The 21,670-nt window shown below is 37.5% G+C and overlaps 1 protein-coding gene across 1 annotated transcript in view; it reads right to left on the bottom strand.

The window, feature by feature from the left end:
- Nucleotides 1-21,670, bottom strand: part of LOC135197858 (muscleblind-like protein 1) — a 295,887-nt gene that overhangs the window by 248,800 nt on the left and 25,417 nt on the right. The window contains exon 2 of the mRNA XM_064225040.1: nt 19,920-19,969. Within this exon, the coding sequence (XP_064081110.1) occupies nt 19,920-19,939 (20 nt within the window). The 5' untranslated portion in view covers nt 19,940-19,969. The remainder of the gene's footprint in view (nt 1-19,919; nt 19,970-21,670) is intronic.

Below are 21,670 nucleotides of genomic sequence, written 5' to 3'. Positions count from 1 at the left end.
TATATGTATATACATATACATATACATACACACACATGTATATATATATTTGTGTGTGTGTATTATAAATGAGGGAGTGGCTCCTAAAAAAAAGTATGATCTCTGCCATATTCATACTTCAACAGGTAAACCATACATAAGTACCCTGTACAGAAAACTACAATAATATTGGCAGCTTATACACATTGGCAGATGGCTCAACAGCAGCGTTTTTAAGCCGCGCGCACGCACACACACACTGCCATTTCTTGCTCTTGCTTCCCGAGTGTCTGGAGACACCCTTTCAAAAGCCGACTTTCAACATATCTTCAGCCTTTTCCAGTTCTTCCACCCCAGGACCTGATCCACCCATTCCTTAATCATGCTCTCTTTCACTGATCCGCCATCTTCCAATTTTCATAAGACAGAACCATTTCAAACACTGACCCATTCTTTCACCCGCATTAATCTTTTTGACCAATACTTACTTCCTATTCCTTACCATTCCAATTTTTCTTATACAATATATAATACTGAAGGATATCACATGTACAGTTTCAAGATTTTTCCTTTGTGGAACTAATATATTTAAATTCCTTAGTGGAGCGTTAGCTCAGCAATCCCCTCATATTTTCCCGTTGAATTCCACAGACAATTCAAGTGTTACAGCAATTTGTTCCATATATAATCCAGTCCTGATTGTTTCACTTAGTCTGCTACGCATCTTTTCCCTCACCCTACCACCAACTGATAAGTTTCACTCACAGTGCATACACAAATCAGCTACCTTCATCCCGCCGCCATGGATAACATTATATCTATTACTCCCTTTTCCTTGTTTCCATTTACACTTATAACCTAACATGCTCATATTTACTCCTGTAACTCCTGTACACCATGCCCTTTCACCTTTGTCTAAACTGCCCCAATTCCTTACTGTAGACATAAAATATCATACAATTCATTATTTTTGCAACACACCATAACCACAAACAGACAAAAAACATATATAAACACAGACACAGATGGCCGCTACCAGTGTTTGGTGTTAAAAAGTTTGAGAATATTGAACATCAATACCACATAAACTGCAGACTCTTATATGTTTTCCCAAATTTTCTTTTTAACAAATGTCATTTTTTGTTTTAATTTCTTTTTCCCTTGACACCCAAGCCTACTACATCCTTAGGAAGATAATGGTTGGCACTGAAATGACAAACCCCCTTTACGCAGCACATGTGGAGGACCCTTGACAGCTCGACTTCTTGGCTTTTCATCAAAAGCTTATTAGTCCTCGATCGAGGAACTGTGTTCAGCATCGGGAGCTTAACGTCAATCCTAATCAATATGCCAAAGCTCTTCAGAGGAGGAAACGGAAGTAAAGAGGAAAGGGAGGGAAGGAACAGAGGCTTGGGCGGGGGAATGAATAAACAGCGAAAAGGTAGTTCAGTAACTGGATGAAGACAAGCGTGGCCATCGTCGTACTTCAGGCAATCTTGTCAATGGACGACAGCAGGAAGAGGACATCAATCGACAATCGAAATAAGCCTAAAACTAATATCAACGGATGAAAGAAAGAAGGCGTAGGAAGGAAGTTATGTTAGTTTCATTTCTAAGAATACCAAAATTGTAGATATAAACTGTAAGTCTTATATATGTTGATGACAAAAGGAATACAGTCCCTTGAACATTTTTAACACGGCAATTGTAATGCTCTACGATCTACTATAGAGAAATAATAATATTAGACAAGAAATGAACCAATATTCGCAAAAAATATGGCAATAAAAATCGTTGTTAGCGTTCAGCATTAAAAACCTAAAATGCTAAATAAGTCAACACCCAATTTTCCCTCATCCACCTCCTATCGCGAGAGAAGTAAGCAAAGAGGGAGTGAGATTGTTTAAAAAAAATTTCAGAAGTTACCTTGGGGGGGAGGGGGAGGGAAAAAAAACTTACAAAGTTCTGTTTTCAATAACTAAATAAAATGGAAGGAGGAACAACGGCAAGTTGCAAAAACTCATCGGGATTTATAACACCACCTGCCACGCTACCGACCATCCCAAACAGAGGAAAGAAAGCTATGTAAAAACAAAGGCATGAGAGGAGGGAGATTTGCCAGATACTGTGCTGGAAAGACAAAGAATCGGTTTACTAAAACAGATTCAACTAAAAAGGATAAAATCCTATCGACACGAGGAACATAATACAAAATAAAACCAGAGAATTATAAAAGAAAAATTACAAGAGAAAATAAAACTGAATGATTACTTACTTAATAAACTCAAGGGAAGCTAGGCAAAATTGCGAGGAGACGTGCAATAAGAATATCGAAGAAAAGCATCAAAAACATTACTCCATACGGAAAATCTAATTAATGAAACTCCGTCAACAAGTAAAAGAACGAGACGTTATCACCAACTGCATATTAATAATCCTTTGCGTTTTTGACACTCAAGAACAGGTGTCTAACAATCTTTCCTTATCTCAACCAAAATTGATAAAAGAGGGATGGAAGGAGTAAGTCCTAGGATGCTGCCTATTACCTATAAAAGACCTGAAAGGTTTCCGTCTACAATATTACGTATACACAGAAATGACACGAAATAAATAAATTAAATCTGAAAAATCGAAAACTCACTAAAACTGTCACATAAAAAAAGGGAATATATAAAGTAGATATGTACTACTTTCGACAAGCATGTAAATATATCAGAAGGAAATAAGATACCATTCAAAGGCAAAACGTCAATAAGGACGGGAAACTAAGAGAAAAATAGAACAGAGAATAATCACTTAATTAATCACTTGAAAACGAAAGCAATTCATTAATACCCCTCTGTAATCCAAGGTCAGCAAAGGTTAGGCGGGCTATCACCTCACAAATCTCAAACATAGTAGAAGGCCAATACCGCAAAATCTTTAAGCTCAAGGATTAAACCTGCATGGAAAACCTTTCGAAGCTTTTTCACGGAAAAACACTTTCCTGTGCTAAGAAATTCTCTTTAGAGCAAGCTGGGAGAGACCGAATATCCACGAGAGAGAGAGAGAGAGAGAGAGAGAGAGAGAGAGAGAGAGAGAGAGAGAGAGAGAGAGAGTATAAGTAGAATTCATCGGAAAGTACATACAATAATTTCCTCCATAAGCGATAAGAATTTCTCTCTCTCTCTCTCTCTCTCTCTCTCTCTCTCTCTCTCTCTCTCTCTCTCTCTCTCTCTCTCTCTCTCTCTTTTCTCTGCAGCAGCAATATCGAGTGCAAACGTTAAAACTCCCAATATTTCTCTCTCTCGTTCGCCCGGGGCTGAGGGAAATAAGAGATCGGGTGAAAATAATCCTTGCACAGGAATGAATTCGATATCAATACTTCGTTGCCTAGCTGTTTCGGCCTTTGCCAGCAACTATGATTCTTAAAATGTTCATTATCAAAATAAAATGTCGTAAGCTAAGAGTTATTTTACATAAAATACTTGGGAAAACAAGTTACATCAACAATCTTCGTTTTTTGACGCATGATATCTCAGAAATTCATTTCACCTCAGAAAGGATGGCAACGTCAGCAAACACTATAGCTCAAAATTAGTCTACTACAGGAATGAATTTTGGGAAACCTAATTTTCAAGAAGGGTTAGTAATTATCTTGACGTATCCCTAAATTACGCTTTGTGTTTCACATAACAACCCTAAATTACGCTTTGTGTTAAAAAAAAACATTAACATTACTGATACAATCTTATATGATAAAAACGAAAATTCTAACAACAATACAGCATTACCAATGACATACGTGCATACACAATATATACACGCATGCACTTTCATGCATTAGGTAATAAAATTGCATTTCTTCCTAGGGAACCTGACTGCAAAACTTTCATATATGGAATTAAAATATTCCTTAACTCAGTGATAAAAGCTTTAATGGCAATACGGTATCCAATTAATTATGATGAGGGGTTAGAAAGGATAAAATACAGGACTCTCCCTACCCCTTGTAATCCGTTCCCCAACCCCTCCCTCGTCAAAGAATGAAGCACAAGGGAATAACATTTAATGAAATCACCATTTGCACTTCGTTGGTTGGTGCTGTGAAAACCGCAGCATGACAATCAAACGGCAGTAATAACAAAATGGTACTCAAAACGACATATTAAAAAACCATGGTATTTACCATACAAAACAATGCAAAATTAATCTTTCCTGCAGCATAAGTAGTCAAGGAGTAAGGACTAGAAAAGAGAGAGAGAGAGAGAGAGAGAGAGAGAGAGAGAGAGAGAGAGAGAGAGAGAGAGAGAGAGAGAGAGAGAGAGAGAGAGAGAGAGAATTCGATTTCTACGTGTATATGGCGGAATTATGATTTTGCTGATACACATTTCCTCTTCACGCCTCACAGGCAACAGTCGACACATATTCTCGTCCAGCAAGCTCCCATAAAGGTCATGCCGAGTTGGGTCACAGACAATTGCATCAAAGCATTTAAGGAGAAGCTCACGACACTTCCATCCTTCTAGGCAGTACATCATCATCTCATACTGACGTCAAAGATCAGTCTCTCTCTCTCTCTCTCTCTCTCTCTCTCTCTCTCTCTCATGTATACACGCACACTTATTCTCACTTATAATAACAGTTGATATGGCTGTTAAGAACATTTATTTCAAATACGGAAAACACTGAAAGGTGCAGCTACAATGTCAATATTTAAATTTCGTGACTAGTCCTGTTCAGAATACGATTTTGGAATAAATGGCTAGATGGTACCAAATTTACTAAATTAAAAGTAAGAGAATACTAATGGGGAAGAAAATAACATTCTACAAGATGAGAGAGAATGCAGCATAAAATATAGCTTTCATAAAACATTCGCTCCTTCCCCAGGAGAAAACATAAATGGGGATTTCATATAAAAACGCCAGAAAGGACAAAAAACCAACACACACACAACACACACACACCCACACACACAAAAGTCGTCTATAAAAGTAGGCGACACTGGCCCTTGCTTGGAAAAAGATATCAAGTGTCAACCTGCCATGAATTTCATACGAGTAAATGCCAACCAACATTTCCCAGACGCCAGACAAACTGGCGCAATATTAGGTCGCAGGTCCTCGGTCTTAGCGACTTCCCGTTGTATGGAGTGTCCAATATTTTCACACACAACTTACCTATACCAGAACTATAGTATATGCTATTATTGCGTTATATTATACCGTCGCAAATCCGTATATTTCCAATACAAATACACTCTCACTCGTCCCCATATGCCATGGGGAGAATAAGGCCTCCCAACCAAATTCGTATTAAACTAAGGAATTATCTCCGACGACGCAACAAAGACATTCTTGGACATAAATCAACTGAACTTTGCCTCTTTAATCACTTCGGCTTAACCCTAGTAAATCTGAGTCTCTCTCTCTCTCTCTCTCTCTCTCTCTCTCTTATGATCGCTTCGACTCTAATGCATATAGGAGTCGCCCACTATAAAACCTCGGGCATATGAAGAACAGATCAATGAAAAGGTGCGAATAAACATACGGAGAAATAAAACAAGAGTTTCAACGAACTTCATTCCTGAGAGAGAGAGAGAGAGAGAGAGAGAGAGAGAGAGAGAGAGAGAGAGAGAGAGAGAGCTTCATATCTTTGATTTCAAAAATATTCTTAATTCCGTGTTCGCAAGAAAAAAAAAGTCCAATCATCCATAACCAGCGATGCACGAATGACTCGATGAAAATAGAATACGACGAAAAAGGGACGACGCAGCATTTATCAAACTTTTTTCCCTGTCCCCAATAATGAATAAAATGGATGGCATATAAGGGGAGACAGCAATGGCAGTGGAAAGAGAAATAAGGAAAATAATGAGAATGAGGAGGAGGAATATAAAGAGGAGGAGGAGGAGGAGGAGGAGGCGAATCAGAAGCAACATCAGCAGCATGGCTGGATGAAACGATTACCGAGGACAATTCAAAAACTTACCAGCCTGGAAATAATAACTTCGAAGGAACCTTCTCTCGGTCGGCTTCTGGCCGAGGAAGAAGGAAAGAGAAGGGGCAGGGGAAATTGACGGGGGGGAGTGGGAGGGCTAGCTGGCTGGTTGGAGGGGGAGGAGGTAGGAATGGAACGAAGGAAGTGGCGGGGAACAAAGATAAGGATGTAGTAGATGGGTGAGGCATATCCTAGCTCCTAATACTCCTCTGTTAGAAAATTCCGACTTAAAGTTCATATTGTGAATCCTAATTCTTCCTTTTTTCAAAACTACTACAGCATAATTGAAGTATCAGAAGATGCAATATATATATATATATATATATATAGTATATATATATATATATATATATATAGATATATATATATATATATTAGGATATATAGGTACATCTTTCGACAGCCACTGCCGTCTCAAACGGTCAAAATTTCAGCCATCAAGATGACTTTACATAAACAAATCCGAAATTAATATTCAGTAACATGAAGTCCACCTCTTACGAAGCATTAATAACTGTCATTAAAACGTTCACTTCTCTCAAAATATTTTGTGGCGATAGTACCGGCGATGAATTCTATCATAGCATATAGTACGTGAAACTGATGTGTACGCTAGTCAAAATCGAGTTTTGTTGCCATTTGTATCATCACAGTATAACTGAAGATCAAATCTGATCAAATGTCATTAACAGGTGACTAAATCTTTTTAAAATTTCTATCCGAATTATTGTTTATTTATTTATTAACTGGATTGTCTTTGCCATCTCACTGACGTCTTTTTTTCGGCTTCTGTTAGCTTGAGTGTAATTAAAGAAATGGATAATTAAAAAACTGGAGCCAAGTTACGTTATTCCGGTTTGACCAAGACAACCAGAACAAAGTTGCCTAGACATGTTCTTTATGTTTTTTTTTTTAATAGGCTGGCAAGGTACCCATTCCCTAAGCGTTTATGTGACTGAATTTAATCAATCTATTCTCTCATACAATTCTAAATTCTGGTGTTTCTTTTATTCTCAACGATAAAACCACGGCAAGAAAACCGCTATATAGCTGATATCTATATCAAATACATCAATAATTCGAATACAATATACTACATAAGTCTTCGTTAAAAAGCTGATTATCTAACATGGAGTAAGGTGGGAGAAAAACAATGAGCAGATTCAAATAAAATAACTAGACTCAGCAGACCGAGCGGTAAAACAGGATTTCCTTCTAAATCTACTTTGTTTTTCTGACACATAAGACATACTAGACATAATGAAGGTGGAAGCGAAATACCTGGTCATGTGAAGTATCACCAATAACTCTTTCTACATAAGCATAGTTTGATTTCAAAATGCTTCCAAAATATAAGATCAGAATAACTTTTTGGACTTAAAAAATTACCTGTGGTAAGACATTTAATGGGAGAAGAGAAGAGAAGGTGGCGTCGGGAAAAAAGAAATCCACATGCAAACTCAAATTAATTAACCTTAACAGTTAAGCAACAAACAGAGAGAGAGAGAGAGAGAGAGAGAGAGAGAGAGAGGGGAAGCTATTCGCATCATGACGACATGGTACTCTGTTAACACAGTAGCGTCATTCACATTATTATTATTAAAATAATAATTATAAATAAATGGTTCGCCCTTCTCGAATCAAAGACTTTCCTTTGTTCCTTTCCTCGTACAATATCAAGTATTTTCGGTACATGAATAATGAATAATCATGAGAGAGAGAGAGAGAGAGAGAGAGAGAGAGAGAGAGAGAGAGAGAGAGCCCTTGCACTGCTTTGCTGACTCTGCTAATTCGAGGAGCAGCTTTTATTAGCACCCTCCATTCGCTAGTAGATAATCCTTTCTCACTACTGATATGAAATTGTGCATCTCGAATTCCTTTTAAAATACAGACCTTGCTCTTATATTTGCTTAACAATTTCCTAAATCTATGAATGCACCTAATAATATTTACATTTGCTGCAAATGAAAAACTTTCTTTTTTACCTTCAAATCCAGTACTTTACATCTTGGTCCCTTGTGTTATTTTGAAAAGTGCATGTGCAGTGGTCACTGAAGCATCCCCAGCCAAGTGGTGCAATATCCTACCTGCCAGGTTTCGATGACAAGCAATCAAACTTTAATCTTAGGAGAGACCCTCAAGTCAAGATCGTTTGAGATTTCATTTCATTTCAACTCAAGTCTATTTTGATTATTTTAGCACAGAAATGTTTAGTGTAAAAAGTCGTGGAAACAATCAAATTCTCGTACCAGCGGCTTCATTTCAAACAGATTACATGCTTCTTCGTCCTTTGGAACAATCAAATAAATATTCCTGAAAACATCTTCACAACAGCCTTAAACTTTTGAAAGGGAAATTTTTTGGCAAATCTGTATCATGGAGTTCACCTCTTTCATAAGATTACTTTCATGACTTCGTCACACTTTTTGTCTTATAATTATGTACACTTACGATTTTGCTTAAAAATAACCTATATTCACAGGACTTTCCCGCTCTCTGAATCCATATTGCCTGCTTTGACTTGAATTCTCTCTTGAATAACCTGGAGTAATCCTTCTCTTTCAAACAGACTCCAAAGTCCGAGAGAGAGAGAGAGAGAGAGAGAGAGAGAGAGAGAGAGAGAGAGAATATGCTCTCCATTCCCCTACTTCATAAGGCCTTACCGCCACAGTGGGATGTGGGAGCCAAAGCCGAAGAAGAGGGAAATCGCCTAACCTCCTGAGTTTTCTTTAACCCTGGTCCTCTATTATCCATTCTTGCATCGAATGGCAGGATAAACGGCATCCTTTTTACGCTATAAAATCACCACTCCCCCACCTCCAGCAATTTCTCATTCTTCACCTCGACTCCTTTTCCCAAATACCCTTTAGCCTCCACAAAAGCAGCCAGCTCTGTGTATGTGTGTGTGTGTATGAATGTGCATGTCTGTGTATGTGTGTATGAAAGCTTTTGGTTCACCTCCCTGTGCTTCTCTTCCACCAAATAACCAGGGTTCCCGCACAAAGATGGACTTGGGGGCCGCGCCTGGCCGAACAAAATTACAAAATCTTGTTTGGAGCTCCAAGTTTAAGCTCAAGGGTTCGTGGTTAGAGGAGGGAGGAGAAGATTTCAGCGACCTTAGGTCGTGGAATAAATCCATCCACAAGAGAGGCCAATAAAAACTGAGAGGGAAAGAAAAATAGAAAGAATATGGGGAGTTTTACTAATAGTGAAGGTGGGCTATAAATATATAAAGCGAGAGAAGAACGTCAAGATTAAATATTCCTACTGCAGTCTCCCGTAAAAAGTAATAAGAGTAGTTCTTGAAGAGATTGACCACTACACTCTTATTCTTTATTCGTGGAGAGAGAGAGAGAGAGAGAGAGAGAGAGAGAGATTTAAATATTTAGCAGAAATACTTACGAGTGATACGGAAGTCAGAAAATCAAACAGGCGCACCAGAAAAAAAAACAAAAAACTTTCTGATAAGCAATTCTTCCAAGCAGTAAGACACTAGAGTAATCAGAGTAGCCGTTGTGAATTTCTGTAGAGCCTTTCATTAAAACCATGATGATATTATATCCGTCAAATGTTCATCAGCCCTTCCACGTGACTATAGCATCTAACAATTAAGGTCAATTCCCTCTTTCATCATAAAGGTAATATATGTATGTGGGGCACTTTTTATTACTGAGTACAAGAGAGATGCGAGTGCGAGCTGACATACTGACCACACGCACAAGCTAATTCCTTCCTTGTTTTGTACAGCACGAGGATGAACTCTCGTTTTGTAATGTTTTTATTATGAGAGATTTGATTGGAAAATCAAATAGGTAAAGATCTGCATAAAAGAAAGAAAGAAATCTTGACGAACGGCGTCTTCGCCTTCCTTCTTATGATATAGACTGTACAAAAATGTTGCGTCGAGAGAATGCAATGGACTTTAAGGTTACCTTCAAGGCAATACGTTCTATACAAAAATAAACGAAACTATAATCATTAGTTTGTATGCTCTGTCAAGCAGAAACATTAACAGAAAAACGAGATGGGGACTGTCTATCAAACTTAAAGGAATATACAGAATAAAAATTAAACACGCCCCCCTCTCCAAATGCACAAGTCAGTAAAAAAAATTTCAATATAAAGGCACTAATGTCTACTAATAACACAAGCAAAAGTAATTAAAAAAAAAAGGCCATTAAACAAAATCCGGCTAAAACAACGCAATTCAAGGCCCTCTTGTCTTTTCTAGCATACCAGAACACATTAACCTCGTCAATCCGGAGAGAAGAAAAACTAACAAAAGTCCTCACACTGGCACGTGTTTCATATTACCATTACTTTCATAATACTGCGGCAAAGATGCTGTATGACCACAATGCGGCGGCTCTCTATTTTTCATACCCTGTCATCATTTTGTCTCTTCAACTCGAGCAGCAGGATTTTCGGTTTGTTTCTTTTAACTAGTTTTCTCTCCATTGACAATCATTATTCGATTCTCTTATCTTTCTCCAGTTATAATAATTATCCACAATGTCTATTCTTTTTCAAACAGGTTTCCTCGGCTTTAATCACTACTCTAATTTTCTTTCATACAATCATGCTTATTTTATTCCAACTTGATTCTCAATCTGGAGCATTTTATATCGCCCATTTCAACCATCCTTTGCTTCCATAGTCAATAGCATTTGCAATATAATTCAATTTACATGAAATTTTACTAGAATTCAAGTAATATAAATAATCTTAACATTTGAAGAACTATGTGAGCTTTAGCAGGTGACTTCATTATTCAAATATTACCGCAATCCAAGGGAGAGACAGGTCGAATACACCCAGTGTGCGTATTTGTGGACACTAGTACACATGTAAGCATTTCTCATCATTTCAGTCGGCGCATAAAATGCCTCATAAATACCACGGAATGAAATGAATAATTTACTACTCAACGTCAAAAATATTGCTCATTCCTAAGTACAAAATGACATGCAAGAAAAAGAACGACCCCTTTCAAATAGGTTATCATTATTAGCCTCGCATTACAGCTATCAATGTCTCTATAACATACAATACCTGCGTAAATGGACAAACTGGCCAGGACAGCTATTTTATAATCTAAGGTGGAACATAAGCATTAAGGAAATGCGTGTTTACATGCTAACCTTTGGCTTAAATCTAATCCCAATATCCAGGGAATCGCAGCAGATTTTACATTATACAATTTTTCTTCCCGTGAAGCTTTTTTTTTTTATTTATTTATTTATTTAATGTAGTATAGCAATAGGACACTAGTACATGTACTTATTGAGTGGATCGTCGGTTTTTTTATTATTAATTACATAATATACTGTACATGTATATGTATATTTATATATATATAAAAGATCAATGTATCACTTACTCTTAACAATTACCGTATCGCCTGTACATAAAAGAAAGCTTGAATGTGACAAGGCTACATCAGTTTAAATTCAATTCAAGACATAAGAACATCGACCAAAGAAGAAAAAAAAGTATGATGAAAACAGCATCCGAATTTAGGGGTCGAAAAGCATATTACTCAGCCATCACCGAAACTAGAAAAATTACATGAAAGGTAGTGAAAGCCCAGGTAACAATCGAGTTAGCCACGAGTTACAGTCCACTTGGCCGGAACTAAAATGTAAAGATATGTTTAACTAAGGTTATAAAGTTTTTGCATGGCAATGAACGTATACACATTACCAGTAATTAATAGTAAAATATAATCGGATACACAATAACAACAAAAACAGGCATACACAGCGCTTGCACATAGTGAGTTCATGATCTCATACTGTCACCGAACATAAAATCCGAGAAAAGAATAAATGTAATAAAACTGCAACATTTTAAATTTTGAAGAAGGAAAGTTCTAACTACAAATTTCAAGCATGTACAAAAGACCCGTTTGTTCATTTACAGCTTCTTCCCAAACCACATTTGTGAACAATGCTGCTCATAAAAAGGACCACATCAAACGCTGCCCTTTAGTGGAAAGTAGTAAATAACGTACTGCCTTGATACACACAACGGCTATTCAAAATGTCCTGGTCGTCTTTTCACGCTCTCTCTATTCAAACACTCACACCGCAAACAACCTATTCACACTGCTCCGATTTTTTTTTCTTCTTCTTCTTTTTTTTAAGGAAAAAGAAGAGGGAGGGGCATTGCTTGGAAGCATACATGGTTTAAGTTTAATTTTCGGGAATTCTGAGTGACTAATCATTATTTCGCTTATGTATAATATATATGTATATATATATATATATATATATATATATATATATATATATATATATAACCATATATAGTCTATAAGAATATTAATTATCTAAAATAATGCAGATCCCCTTACGAGTGATTACATACATATACATACACACACACACACACACACACATATATATATATATATATATAATATATATATATATATATATATATATGTAATATATACATATATATATATATATATATATATATATATATATATATATATATATATATATAGCCTACTCTGAAAAATGTTACGTACCTAAAGGTAAAAATAAAATGCAGAACCCTTTACGAGTAACGGAAGGCTTACCATCGACGAAGGTAATGTCTTCAAAATGGTTTCAAAGGACAAATGCCACTCTTTATTAGGATCATGAAGACACTTAATTAGCCGAATAACTGGCCTCACATTCTCGGCGTGCACACTTGAGTCGACATGACAGGTGTTTTCAATAATATAAAAATTCAATTCCTTTGTTATTTGCTTCAATCAGCGTCACATTTGTAGAAAGTCTTGGATACTTTTTAAAAATGAGGACAGGTCACACTCGCACTGTATTCCAGCTATTCACTTTTGATTCAACTTGTTCGTGCAAAAGCTTTGCGTAGCTTTGTGTGACAATGCCTTCCATCCATAAAATGGAGACTTTTGTGGAATCTTTCACGTTTCCACGCGAGGCCCCTCCTTGTTCTTATACCCTTGATCCTTGGTCTTCGCCACTTCCATCATAATTTAGTAAGGTAATCCGGGGGTGCAACAAGAAACCTCTGCCTTCTAATTGGGCCGCTTGTTGCCCCAGCCTTCCAACATGAATGCTAATGCTATTCCAACGCTGCGGCCGTTACTTTTTCTTCTCCTTCTTCTTTTTCTCCTCCTCGTTCTTCGGGAAGAAAATAAAAGGGCTCGAGGCTATGCGGACACTACCAAACCCTCCCCACTCTTACCTCCCGTCACATGTACATACATACACAGGAAATCGTTCGTTCACGTTCCCCTCATCAGCCCCATCCCCTTTCCCTCGCCCACAACCGGCTTCTGGAAAGTAACGCCCTTCAACATTTCTGACCCCAGAAAACAATTTTGAATGGCATCCGGACACTGATATGTACATTTTAGAAGAAAACGCGCTATGAAATAAATTTTCATCTCTCTGAAATACATAAAAACAACCATCTTTTCTCCTTCTATTATCTTTTCATACCTCTACATCGTGGCGATGTCACACTTATAAAAGCACTGAAACATGAAGGCATGCCCTGTGGCCTGTGGCGGTATGTGCAAAAGACTAGGAAGAGACTTGTCGTGTCTGTGAAATTCAAGGTGGATAAGTGTGAGCCAAATCTCCTTCATGAAAGTGAAGTCTAGTATATGAATACGAGCGGGAAAAAAAATTAGTTGAAGCGACTAAGAAGAGCTGAGAGGGAGAGAAATGTCAGATCAGATGTGTTAAATAGGTTAGTGAAGATGAATGGATGGATCATTGTTTATAGATGGTCTGGTCATATTATTAAAATAATAGAGGACGATAGGTTGATGAGAAAAGCACATACTTCCGATGTGTTAGGACGGAGGAGGATACGGAGACCTATTAACCACTAGATAAATAGTGTGACAGATGTACTAGAAATGACCAGCCTAATGTCCAAGAAGAGCTAGAGTACACGGACGCGTAGGGAGTTTTGACGCCCTGCTGTATAAATAACAAATGTATAAACAGCCTGATATTTTGGAAGTTTCTTCATGTAGATTCCTCCACGATTCATTTAGTGCCCATGATGTTAGTTTTTCCCTGAAGTCACTCTTTCTAAGGGGAAACGACTTAATGCGAGAGCGAACCTCACATTATATATATATATATATATATATATATGATATATATATATATATATATATATTAGTATCACATTATATATATAGATATACACTAATCTATATTAATCATTAGATAAAGATATATATATAATCCTATATATGTATATATATATATATCGCGCGCGAGAGCGCAAGTCATTAAAACGAAGTTATTCATAAGTACTTTGATAAAACATATAATACACACAAAAACATCTATTTCCCGCCGTTAAAAACCCATATGAAACCAGAGTTTCTGGCGGTGGTTTCTCCTCCATTCTGCCCCAATTCCTAAATACTGTAATGTCCTGATTTCTTCTTCCTTGGATCTCAATAATTTCCTCTGCCCACATACTTGAAAAGGGATTTTCGCTCCGTCTACTCTTTCATTTCCGGACTGTCATTCCATTTGATGCAACAACAGCAGCAGCAGCTGATTAGGGCTTTTCTGCGATAGCACCAAAGAAAATTACGGCCCAGAAATTGTGGTCTCCCTTTGTGGGCTCTCGTTTTAGTATTATTTTCACTTGAACTCTTTTACTCTTTATTTCTTCCCTCTGATTACTCCCTAGGTATTTCCCAAAGCTTTCTGCGCGGACTAATGCGCGGAAGCTTAACGTACAGACACCTAACAACTAAAGATCATAACCAGAATAACATAAGGGACTTACACCTGTTCACATGCTTAAAGGCACACGAAATAGCTAACTACTGTAATGCGGCTTTCTTTGAAATGACGGCTTAGAAACCACTTATTCCGCAACAACACTACGCCTGTTGGGCGTGGCTTTCATACAACCCTATACACAAAGCAAAGTTATGCTGATAGCAATATTAAATATAATTAAATCCAATTATTTCTGGATATAAGATACTGTTAATATCATGACACTTTACTATGGTCCATTGAAGATAAAAAAAAAAAATTGCGATTAAAAAAGTATTCCATATGTTTCCGTAGATTTCATTAGAAAACTTATTACTACAAAGAAAACTAACTAAACCCTTGTATATGTTTCAAAACACATTGCATTTTGTCATCTGCATCCTTCCAATTTGAAGCTTTTACAAATAATCGACCACTAAATCCTTTCGTTCTGATCAAATTTCTGTATAAATTTTAAATACACGAATTACACATACAAATAAGCATATTAAATTCTCACAGAAATTTATCCAGTATTTATTAAAGCAACCTAAAAAACCAATAAAATAGCAGTAAAGCTACCATGTGTGTTGCCATTGATACAAAAACGGCTTCGCATGAAACAGCTCTTGAAATGCCAAGTAAATCGTATTGAAATCTAGCACTTTTGTAAATTCTTGTAGAAGTTATTTACTATTCCGACCCGACATAGGGCAACAGCTATACATATAGTCATGAGGGGTATAATAGCCAACGGCTCCCCCCCCCCCCCCCCCCATAACATTACTACCCTGAATAGATGAAAGATTACAAAAGGACGCTGCACTCAAGAGGTAACACTGGAGCCGGATGAGGAATGATGTCCATAATGCCCGTAAGATGAAGCCCAAATGGTGGAATCTCTTGCAGTATAAACAGACAGTTCATTTCCATATGAATATGCCTACATCAGCGGCGGCAGCCGGGGGTAGGGGCGCGCACGCGAATATTCATATGATTGTCCTCACTCAAATGAGGGGAAAAGAGGGGCTAACTTGCATACACCCTTTTCAGCATGTTAATCAAAAATTTCACTGAGCGGGCAAACATAACAGAACTTGTGGACGTCAGTCTTTTGATGACCGTAAAATTTCCAAAATCAATGGAAAAACGAATTTCCAAATGAAAACCATACAGAAAATAACGCCCGCGTTTGGACCTCTTTTAAGTGCAAGCGGACTCCAGTACTGGACAACGTAAGAGGGGAAGCGTAATACGTTAAAATCATAGAAAGAAACCTTAACGTAATAATAATAATAATAATAATAATAATAATAATAATAATAATAATAATAATAATCCACACAAACCCACATATCGAATAAATGAGAGGACATAACAGCATTTAATCTAAATTTCGAATATGTATTCCGAAGGGATGGGCAAATATTTAATCTTGCGATTTCTGCATTCTGAGGTCAAAAAGACCCTCATGAGTCCTTGAGAGATACAGAAGACAGCAGATAGGTTCCTTCAGTTTCCAACGCTTACGAGAAGAGTTTCTCGTTCATCATTTCCTGCATGACACTCACTTTTTGTACTAAGTTAAAAAATAATTTGAGGAAAAGAAAAAGTAAATATTCAAGTATTCAACTGACGCGATGCGTGCGAACTGGCCAACCTGGACCCTCAAAAATGAGCACTGCATAACTTTTTCTCCTTTTTCTTTCTCATTATTTTTCAGTTGTGAAAACAGGTTGGTCCTAAAAATGCTTTTGCTCCTTGTCTGTTACAAAAGGAGTAATTAAAACTTTGGTGAAAAGCTACAACATCACTTCCACAGTATAAATCTAACAGCTATAAAAGAATGTCATTAAATTTAATGGGCGGGGAAACGGAGGAGGAGGAGGAGGAGGAAGGAGGAGGAGGAGGAGGAGGAGGAAAATGAACTCTTGAATTAGGAACACATTTTTATAATGGGCAGCAGAAGACTGCGGGTGGGGAGGGTGTGTAAGGGGGAGCTAATCTGAACTCAGCAGTATTTCTTAACCCTCCGTATCCTCCCTCTGCAATGCAGTTTATACAATCTGCAGTATCGTTTATTAAATCCTATTCAATGACGGATGAAGAGTCAGTCGAATGGCACTTAATAGGGTGAAAAGGCTTCGACAAGGCACTCCACGAGGCGCCACTCTTCAAGTGACACAATCTGCACTGGTCAATCTAAAGCGGGGAGCTGAGGTTGAGCGATTGAATGATAATACGTCATTACATGTCATCAGGAATTATCTGGGTAATTATTACAAGTAGTAATCGTAGGTAAAATCATGTTGAACTTAGGGAAACCAAGGTAAGTAGCGTTTTCGTCATTCAAGACAAAAGTTCAGCATTAAAATGACTATGGGTTGAGGTCCCATCCAGAAGTGTCGCTGGTCATTAAAACGATATGCAAGCTTCCCTGATTTGACTGATAGCGAGGAAAGTATCGCAAAACGATACATGTACACACCCAACGAAGGTAAAAAGAGAAAGCCCGAGGCGTTACGAATAAATTTGTCGAACAAATGAATCTCCAGACTAAGCAAAACAGTTTTTTTTTTATTATTCTTTTTGTTTCTATCCTCTTTTGTGCCGAACGGAGCGTAAGGCTTCGCGAAAGTCTAAAACTGGGGGAGCTTGCGGGGTTTCGCTCAAATTTGTAGGCTTTCGGCTAAAGCAGGAGGTTGCGGAAAACTATTTATATGCAATAAATTACGATCTTCCCCCAATGTCCTCCTTAACAAGAGAGAGAGAGAGAGAGAGAGAGAGAGAGAGAGAATTATCAGAATATAACACTATGAGCATAATGTAATTCGCCTCATGCCTTCATTACTAAGGAAATTTCAGTGATGTAACCTGAAAATCGAGCAAAAGTTTAAAAATAAAAGAGGAAAGTAACTACCATAATACTACTTTCAGAACATCAGAGCAATAATTACCTTGGCAGTAAACGTCATGAAATATGCAACAGCAATGTATCCAAGGTAAAAGCTCAAAATTCCCTAAAATAAATAAACAAATAAGAGAGAGAGAGAGAGAGAGAGAGAGAGAGAGAGAGAGAGAGAGAGAGAGAGGAATCACCGCCGGCGAAAAAATCGGAGTCTTGTATCGATGCCTCGTGGGAATCTCGCGAGAGATTTTTTTTTAAAGTGAGTGACTGGTTGGGAGGGAGGGGGATGGAGATGGGGAGAGGAAGGGGGGTGCGGAAGCACCAAAGTGGATCGTAGCGATGCATTTAAAATGCGATCCGCAGTTTCGACAATGCATCTAAATGTGCCCACACACGAGTTTCGGACAAACGAGGTGAAATTTGTTATACAAGGTGGTGGTTCGGATGGGTGGGAAAGGTGGTGGAGGAACGGGGTGGGGGAGGAGGGAGGGGGAGGAGGAAGGTATATCATCCGGGTCATTGAGTTTCAAGCCATCGCAGCTGAAATGGGGCTGCAGAGTTTTCGCTAACGCAGCTAAACCGTTTGCGGGTTTTGTGGTCTGCTGGAGACAAGGGTAAGCAGCAGAAGACTAGCCTCTTAACGTCTGAGCCGTCTAGGAAATGTATGCTGTTTTTTTTTTCTTTTTTCCTTTATATTTAACAAAGTTTTCTTGGTATTCCTCGTTAGTACGCTTGGGCAAATATTCAGCACGTTTAAGTACTTTCGACATCCTAATGCTCATAAATCTAGTTATTGTTAATCCATGAAACAAGGAACCGTTATGGAAACAATTATGAACTAAGATGAGTATGGGTTCAGTAAGACTGGCTCATTTAACAGGGTTAACTTTTTTTTTTTTACCGGATCAAAACAGTCTGTAAAGAAATCGCAAACAATTGATCTAATACACAAGCAAAAAATCAATTAAACCTAAAAAAAAAAGAAACTGCCAATTATTTTATCATTATTATGGTTGTAGTATCGTTACCAATAGTTTCACGGAGTATCTACAATTAATGCTCTGACTGTGAAGTAAAACTAGTAGTAGAGAAGAGTGAAAGAGCTCTGTACAATCAGCTGGCGTTTGCTGAACGAAAGAAACTTACAAACATGAGAGGACTGTTGAACTAAGTATTCTCAGCAACAGAAAAGCGAGTAGAAAGTGTATGAAAGAACACATTGGGCCAACTGACGCTAAGATTTATTCGTCTATCGTGGAGTGAAAATTGTCCTTATAGGAAGTGATGAGAAAAAGTTTAGGAAGATCGCAGTTACAACTCATGAAAAGAATGTACAAATGTAGCTACGTACAGAAGGAACGTGCATATATAGCTAGAAATATAAAGACCTCTGATAAGCTGATGAATGCACAAACTGGTTTCATAAATAAGGAGGTGAAAAATAATGAATTCCTTGATTAAAGAATCAATTCAAGTGCTAGCGAATTTCACTTTTGACAAGGCGTCACTGCGCATGTACAATATTGAAGCAAATACTGCAGAATTCTTAAAGAAGATCAGCGGGATGAGAACTAAACTTCTGTAACGTGGGAGAATCCATAATGGAACTTTCCACACTAATTCAGTAGCTAAGAGGGCGACTGTGGTAATAACTGCAGTTATATTTCTCTCATGACCTAAATCCTTAAAAAGTTGAAAGTCAGAAAACAACCACAAAAGTAAAATGCTGATGGTTATGACTTCTCACAACTATTCTTCGATTTGTGTTTCAGGAAGCTGATATTTGCGGAGGATGGTCACGCTAGTCTCCATATTAATAAAGAACTAAAGCACTAAAAATCGATAATTCTGCCATGAAATGTATACTAAAAGATTTGTCACCTTCGATATATTATATAACTACTCTCCGACAAATAATTTCCCGTCATCAAATAGTCGTTAATTTATTACTTCACAGATGTGAAACATAGTGGTAGGCTGTGTGAAATAGGTTGACAATTTCCTAATCTCACTATTTTTATGAAGAAAATGAAAGTATATCCTTAATATAATTAAGAACTTAGACAAATACGGCTTCACATGTTCAAGTTAAGCTTGTAATCAGTTAAGGTTTAGCACCACTGTAGGTGAATGTGAATCCCATTTCCTAAGAACGCTCCTTCTTTACTTAAATATAACTCATCACAAATATGTCATGCTAGCAGTTATAGTACATATATACCACATCCTATTCATCTCGAAATTTTACCAATAATTTTACCAAATTCGTCACATACCCAGAAGTATAGCTGCTCATCACTGGCTGGGTAAACCATCGCTTCCTTACCTGCAAAGGAGAAAAATTCGGGGTTAAGTTAAATTTTTACTAATCTGACCATCTTTAAATTCTGCCCCCCCCCCTCACCCCAACTTCTTACAATAATAAATGCCTCAGCACACAAAAGAGATGGTGATTATGGTATTGCTCGTTAAAACTACGTAATTATATACTCTTGAAAACCATATGATGGAAAGTGAATACAGGCTATCTGAACGGCACTTCTTCGTTTTGTTCAAAAGGCACAGTTACGGAATACTCATGAGCCATAATCTAAAGAATCGTAGGTTCTTGTTTTCTCAAATGATTATAACTGGTAAAGTGAAAATAATTAAAACTGAGGTAAATAAGTACACTCACACAATACGCGCGCGCGCACACACGCACAACCACACACACACACACACAAACACACGCAGAAATTTTCATCAGAACCCAGAGTTCATTCTCTCTCTCTCAGGTAATTTCCGTTGCTTTCAATCCAACCCGATACATTCAAAAAGAAGACGAAAAAAAGCACTTCCTACACAAAAGCTGAACAACACGGGGCGCAGTATATATGTAATTTTCACATCACTTTCAAAAACCTTTTAGAACTTTCTGGATTCAATATAAAAGATTTTGACTTCTATCTCCCGGGAGGAAAACTGCACAAGTTCAGGCATAATTAAGCACGGTAATGAGACAAAAATTGGGCAAATGAACATATATACACAAGGAAGGTATACTGTATAAATGTGTATACACACAAATGCACTTATATATGTATATTATAATTATATTATATATATATACACACAAAAATATACACATATATACATACTAAGAAAAATGAAATTCGAATTTTCCGTGATGCGTGTTGCTTAACTAAGAGAATCAATAGAACAGCCATAACCAAGAACAAAGGCGCAACATCATGAAAGCAGTGCATCGTGATCAATGGCATTACCATTATTCGCTCGGATAACTTCAGACCTTAAAGGTCTAAGATTTTTGTTAAAGTTCCCTTACAATCATTGCGCATTCCTCCATGTTGTGTCCATTTAATTGCAAATACACGAGAGCTTGGAGGCTTCGGTACACCATCGCGAAGGTCTCTCTCTCTCTCTCTCTCTCTCTCTCTCTCTCTCTCTCTCTCTCTCTCATGGTCTACAAATGTCTAATTACGGTCGGCAGAAATACATTCGGTAGACCCTAAAGGCCGTCAGTGGGTTAGGGTCGAGAACGAGGGGTGAAGCTGACAAATCTCCCGTCTGCCTTCCTTCTCTTGAAGAACAAACTGGTACTGACCAAGTCGTTAAGAAAATGTACTGGCCACATCCCGACCTCTAACTACTAATCTGAGTCTATAAGTCAGAGGGGCCGGTGCATCGAGTAAATACGATCTGGGTCAAAGGTCTAAAAGGATAGGCGGTGTGTGTGTGTGTGTGTGTGTGTGTGTGTGTGTGTGTGTGTGTGTGTGTGTGTGTTCTCCTTTGCATGGCTGCAAGCAAAACACTGAATGAGATGAAATAATACCAGAATAGCTAAACTCTATTTTATATATATATATATATATATATATATATATATATATATATATATTATATATAATATATACACATCTTCACGGGTGTAATGTCTTCACAACTACTTTATAGGTATCTTGACTTCAGCTACATGACCTATTAAATACTTTCATGACGCAAAATTGAATACGATATACAAACA

This window comes from Macrobrachium nipponense, chromosome 21, assembly GCF_015104395.2.
Source record: "Macrobrachium nipponense isolate FS-2020 chromosome 21, ASM1510439v2, whole genome shotgun sequence".
Taxonomy (NCBI): Eukaryota; Metazoa; Arthropoda; class Malacostraca; order Decapoda; family Palaemonidae; genus Macrobrachium; species Macrobrachium nipponense.
The sequence above is the reverse complement of the archived record's forward strand: the minus strand, read 5'-3'. Positions and strand labels throughout refer to the sequence as shown.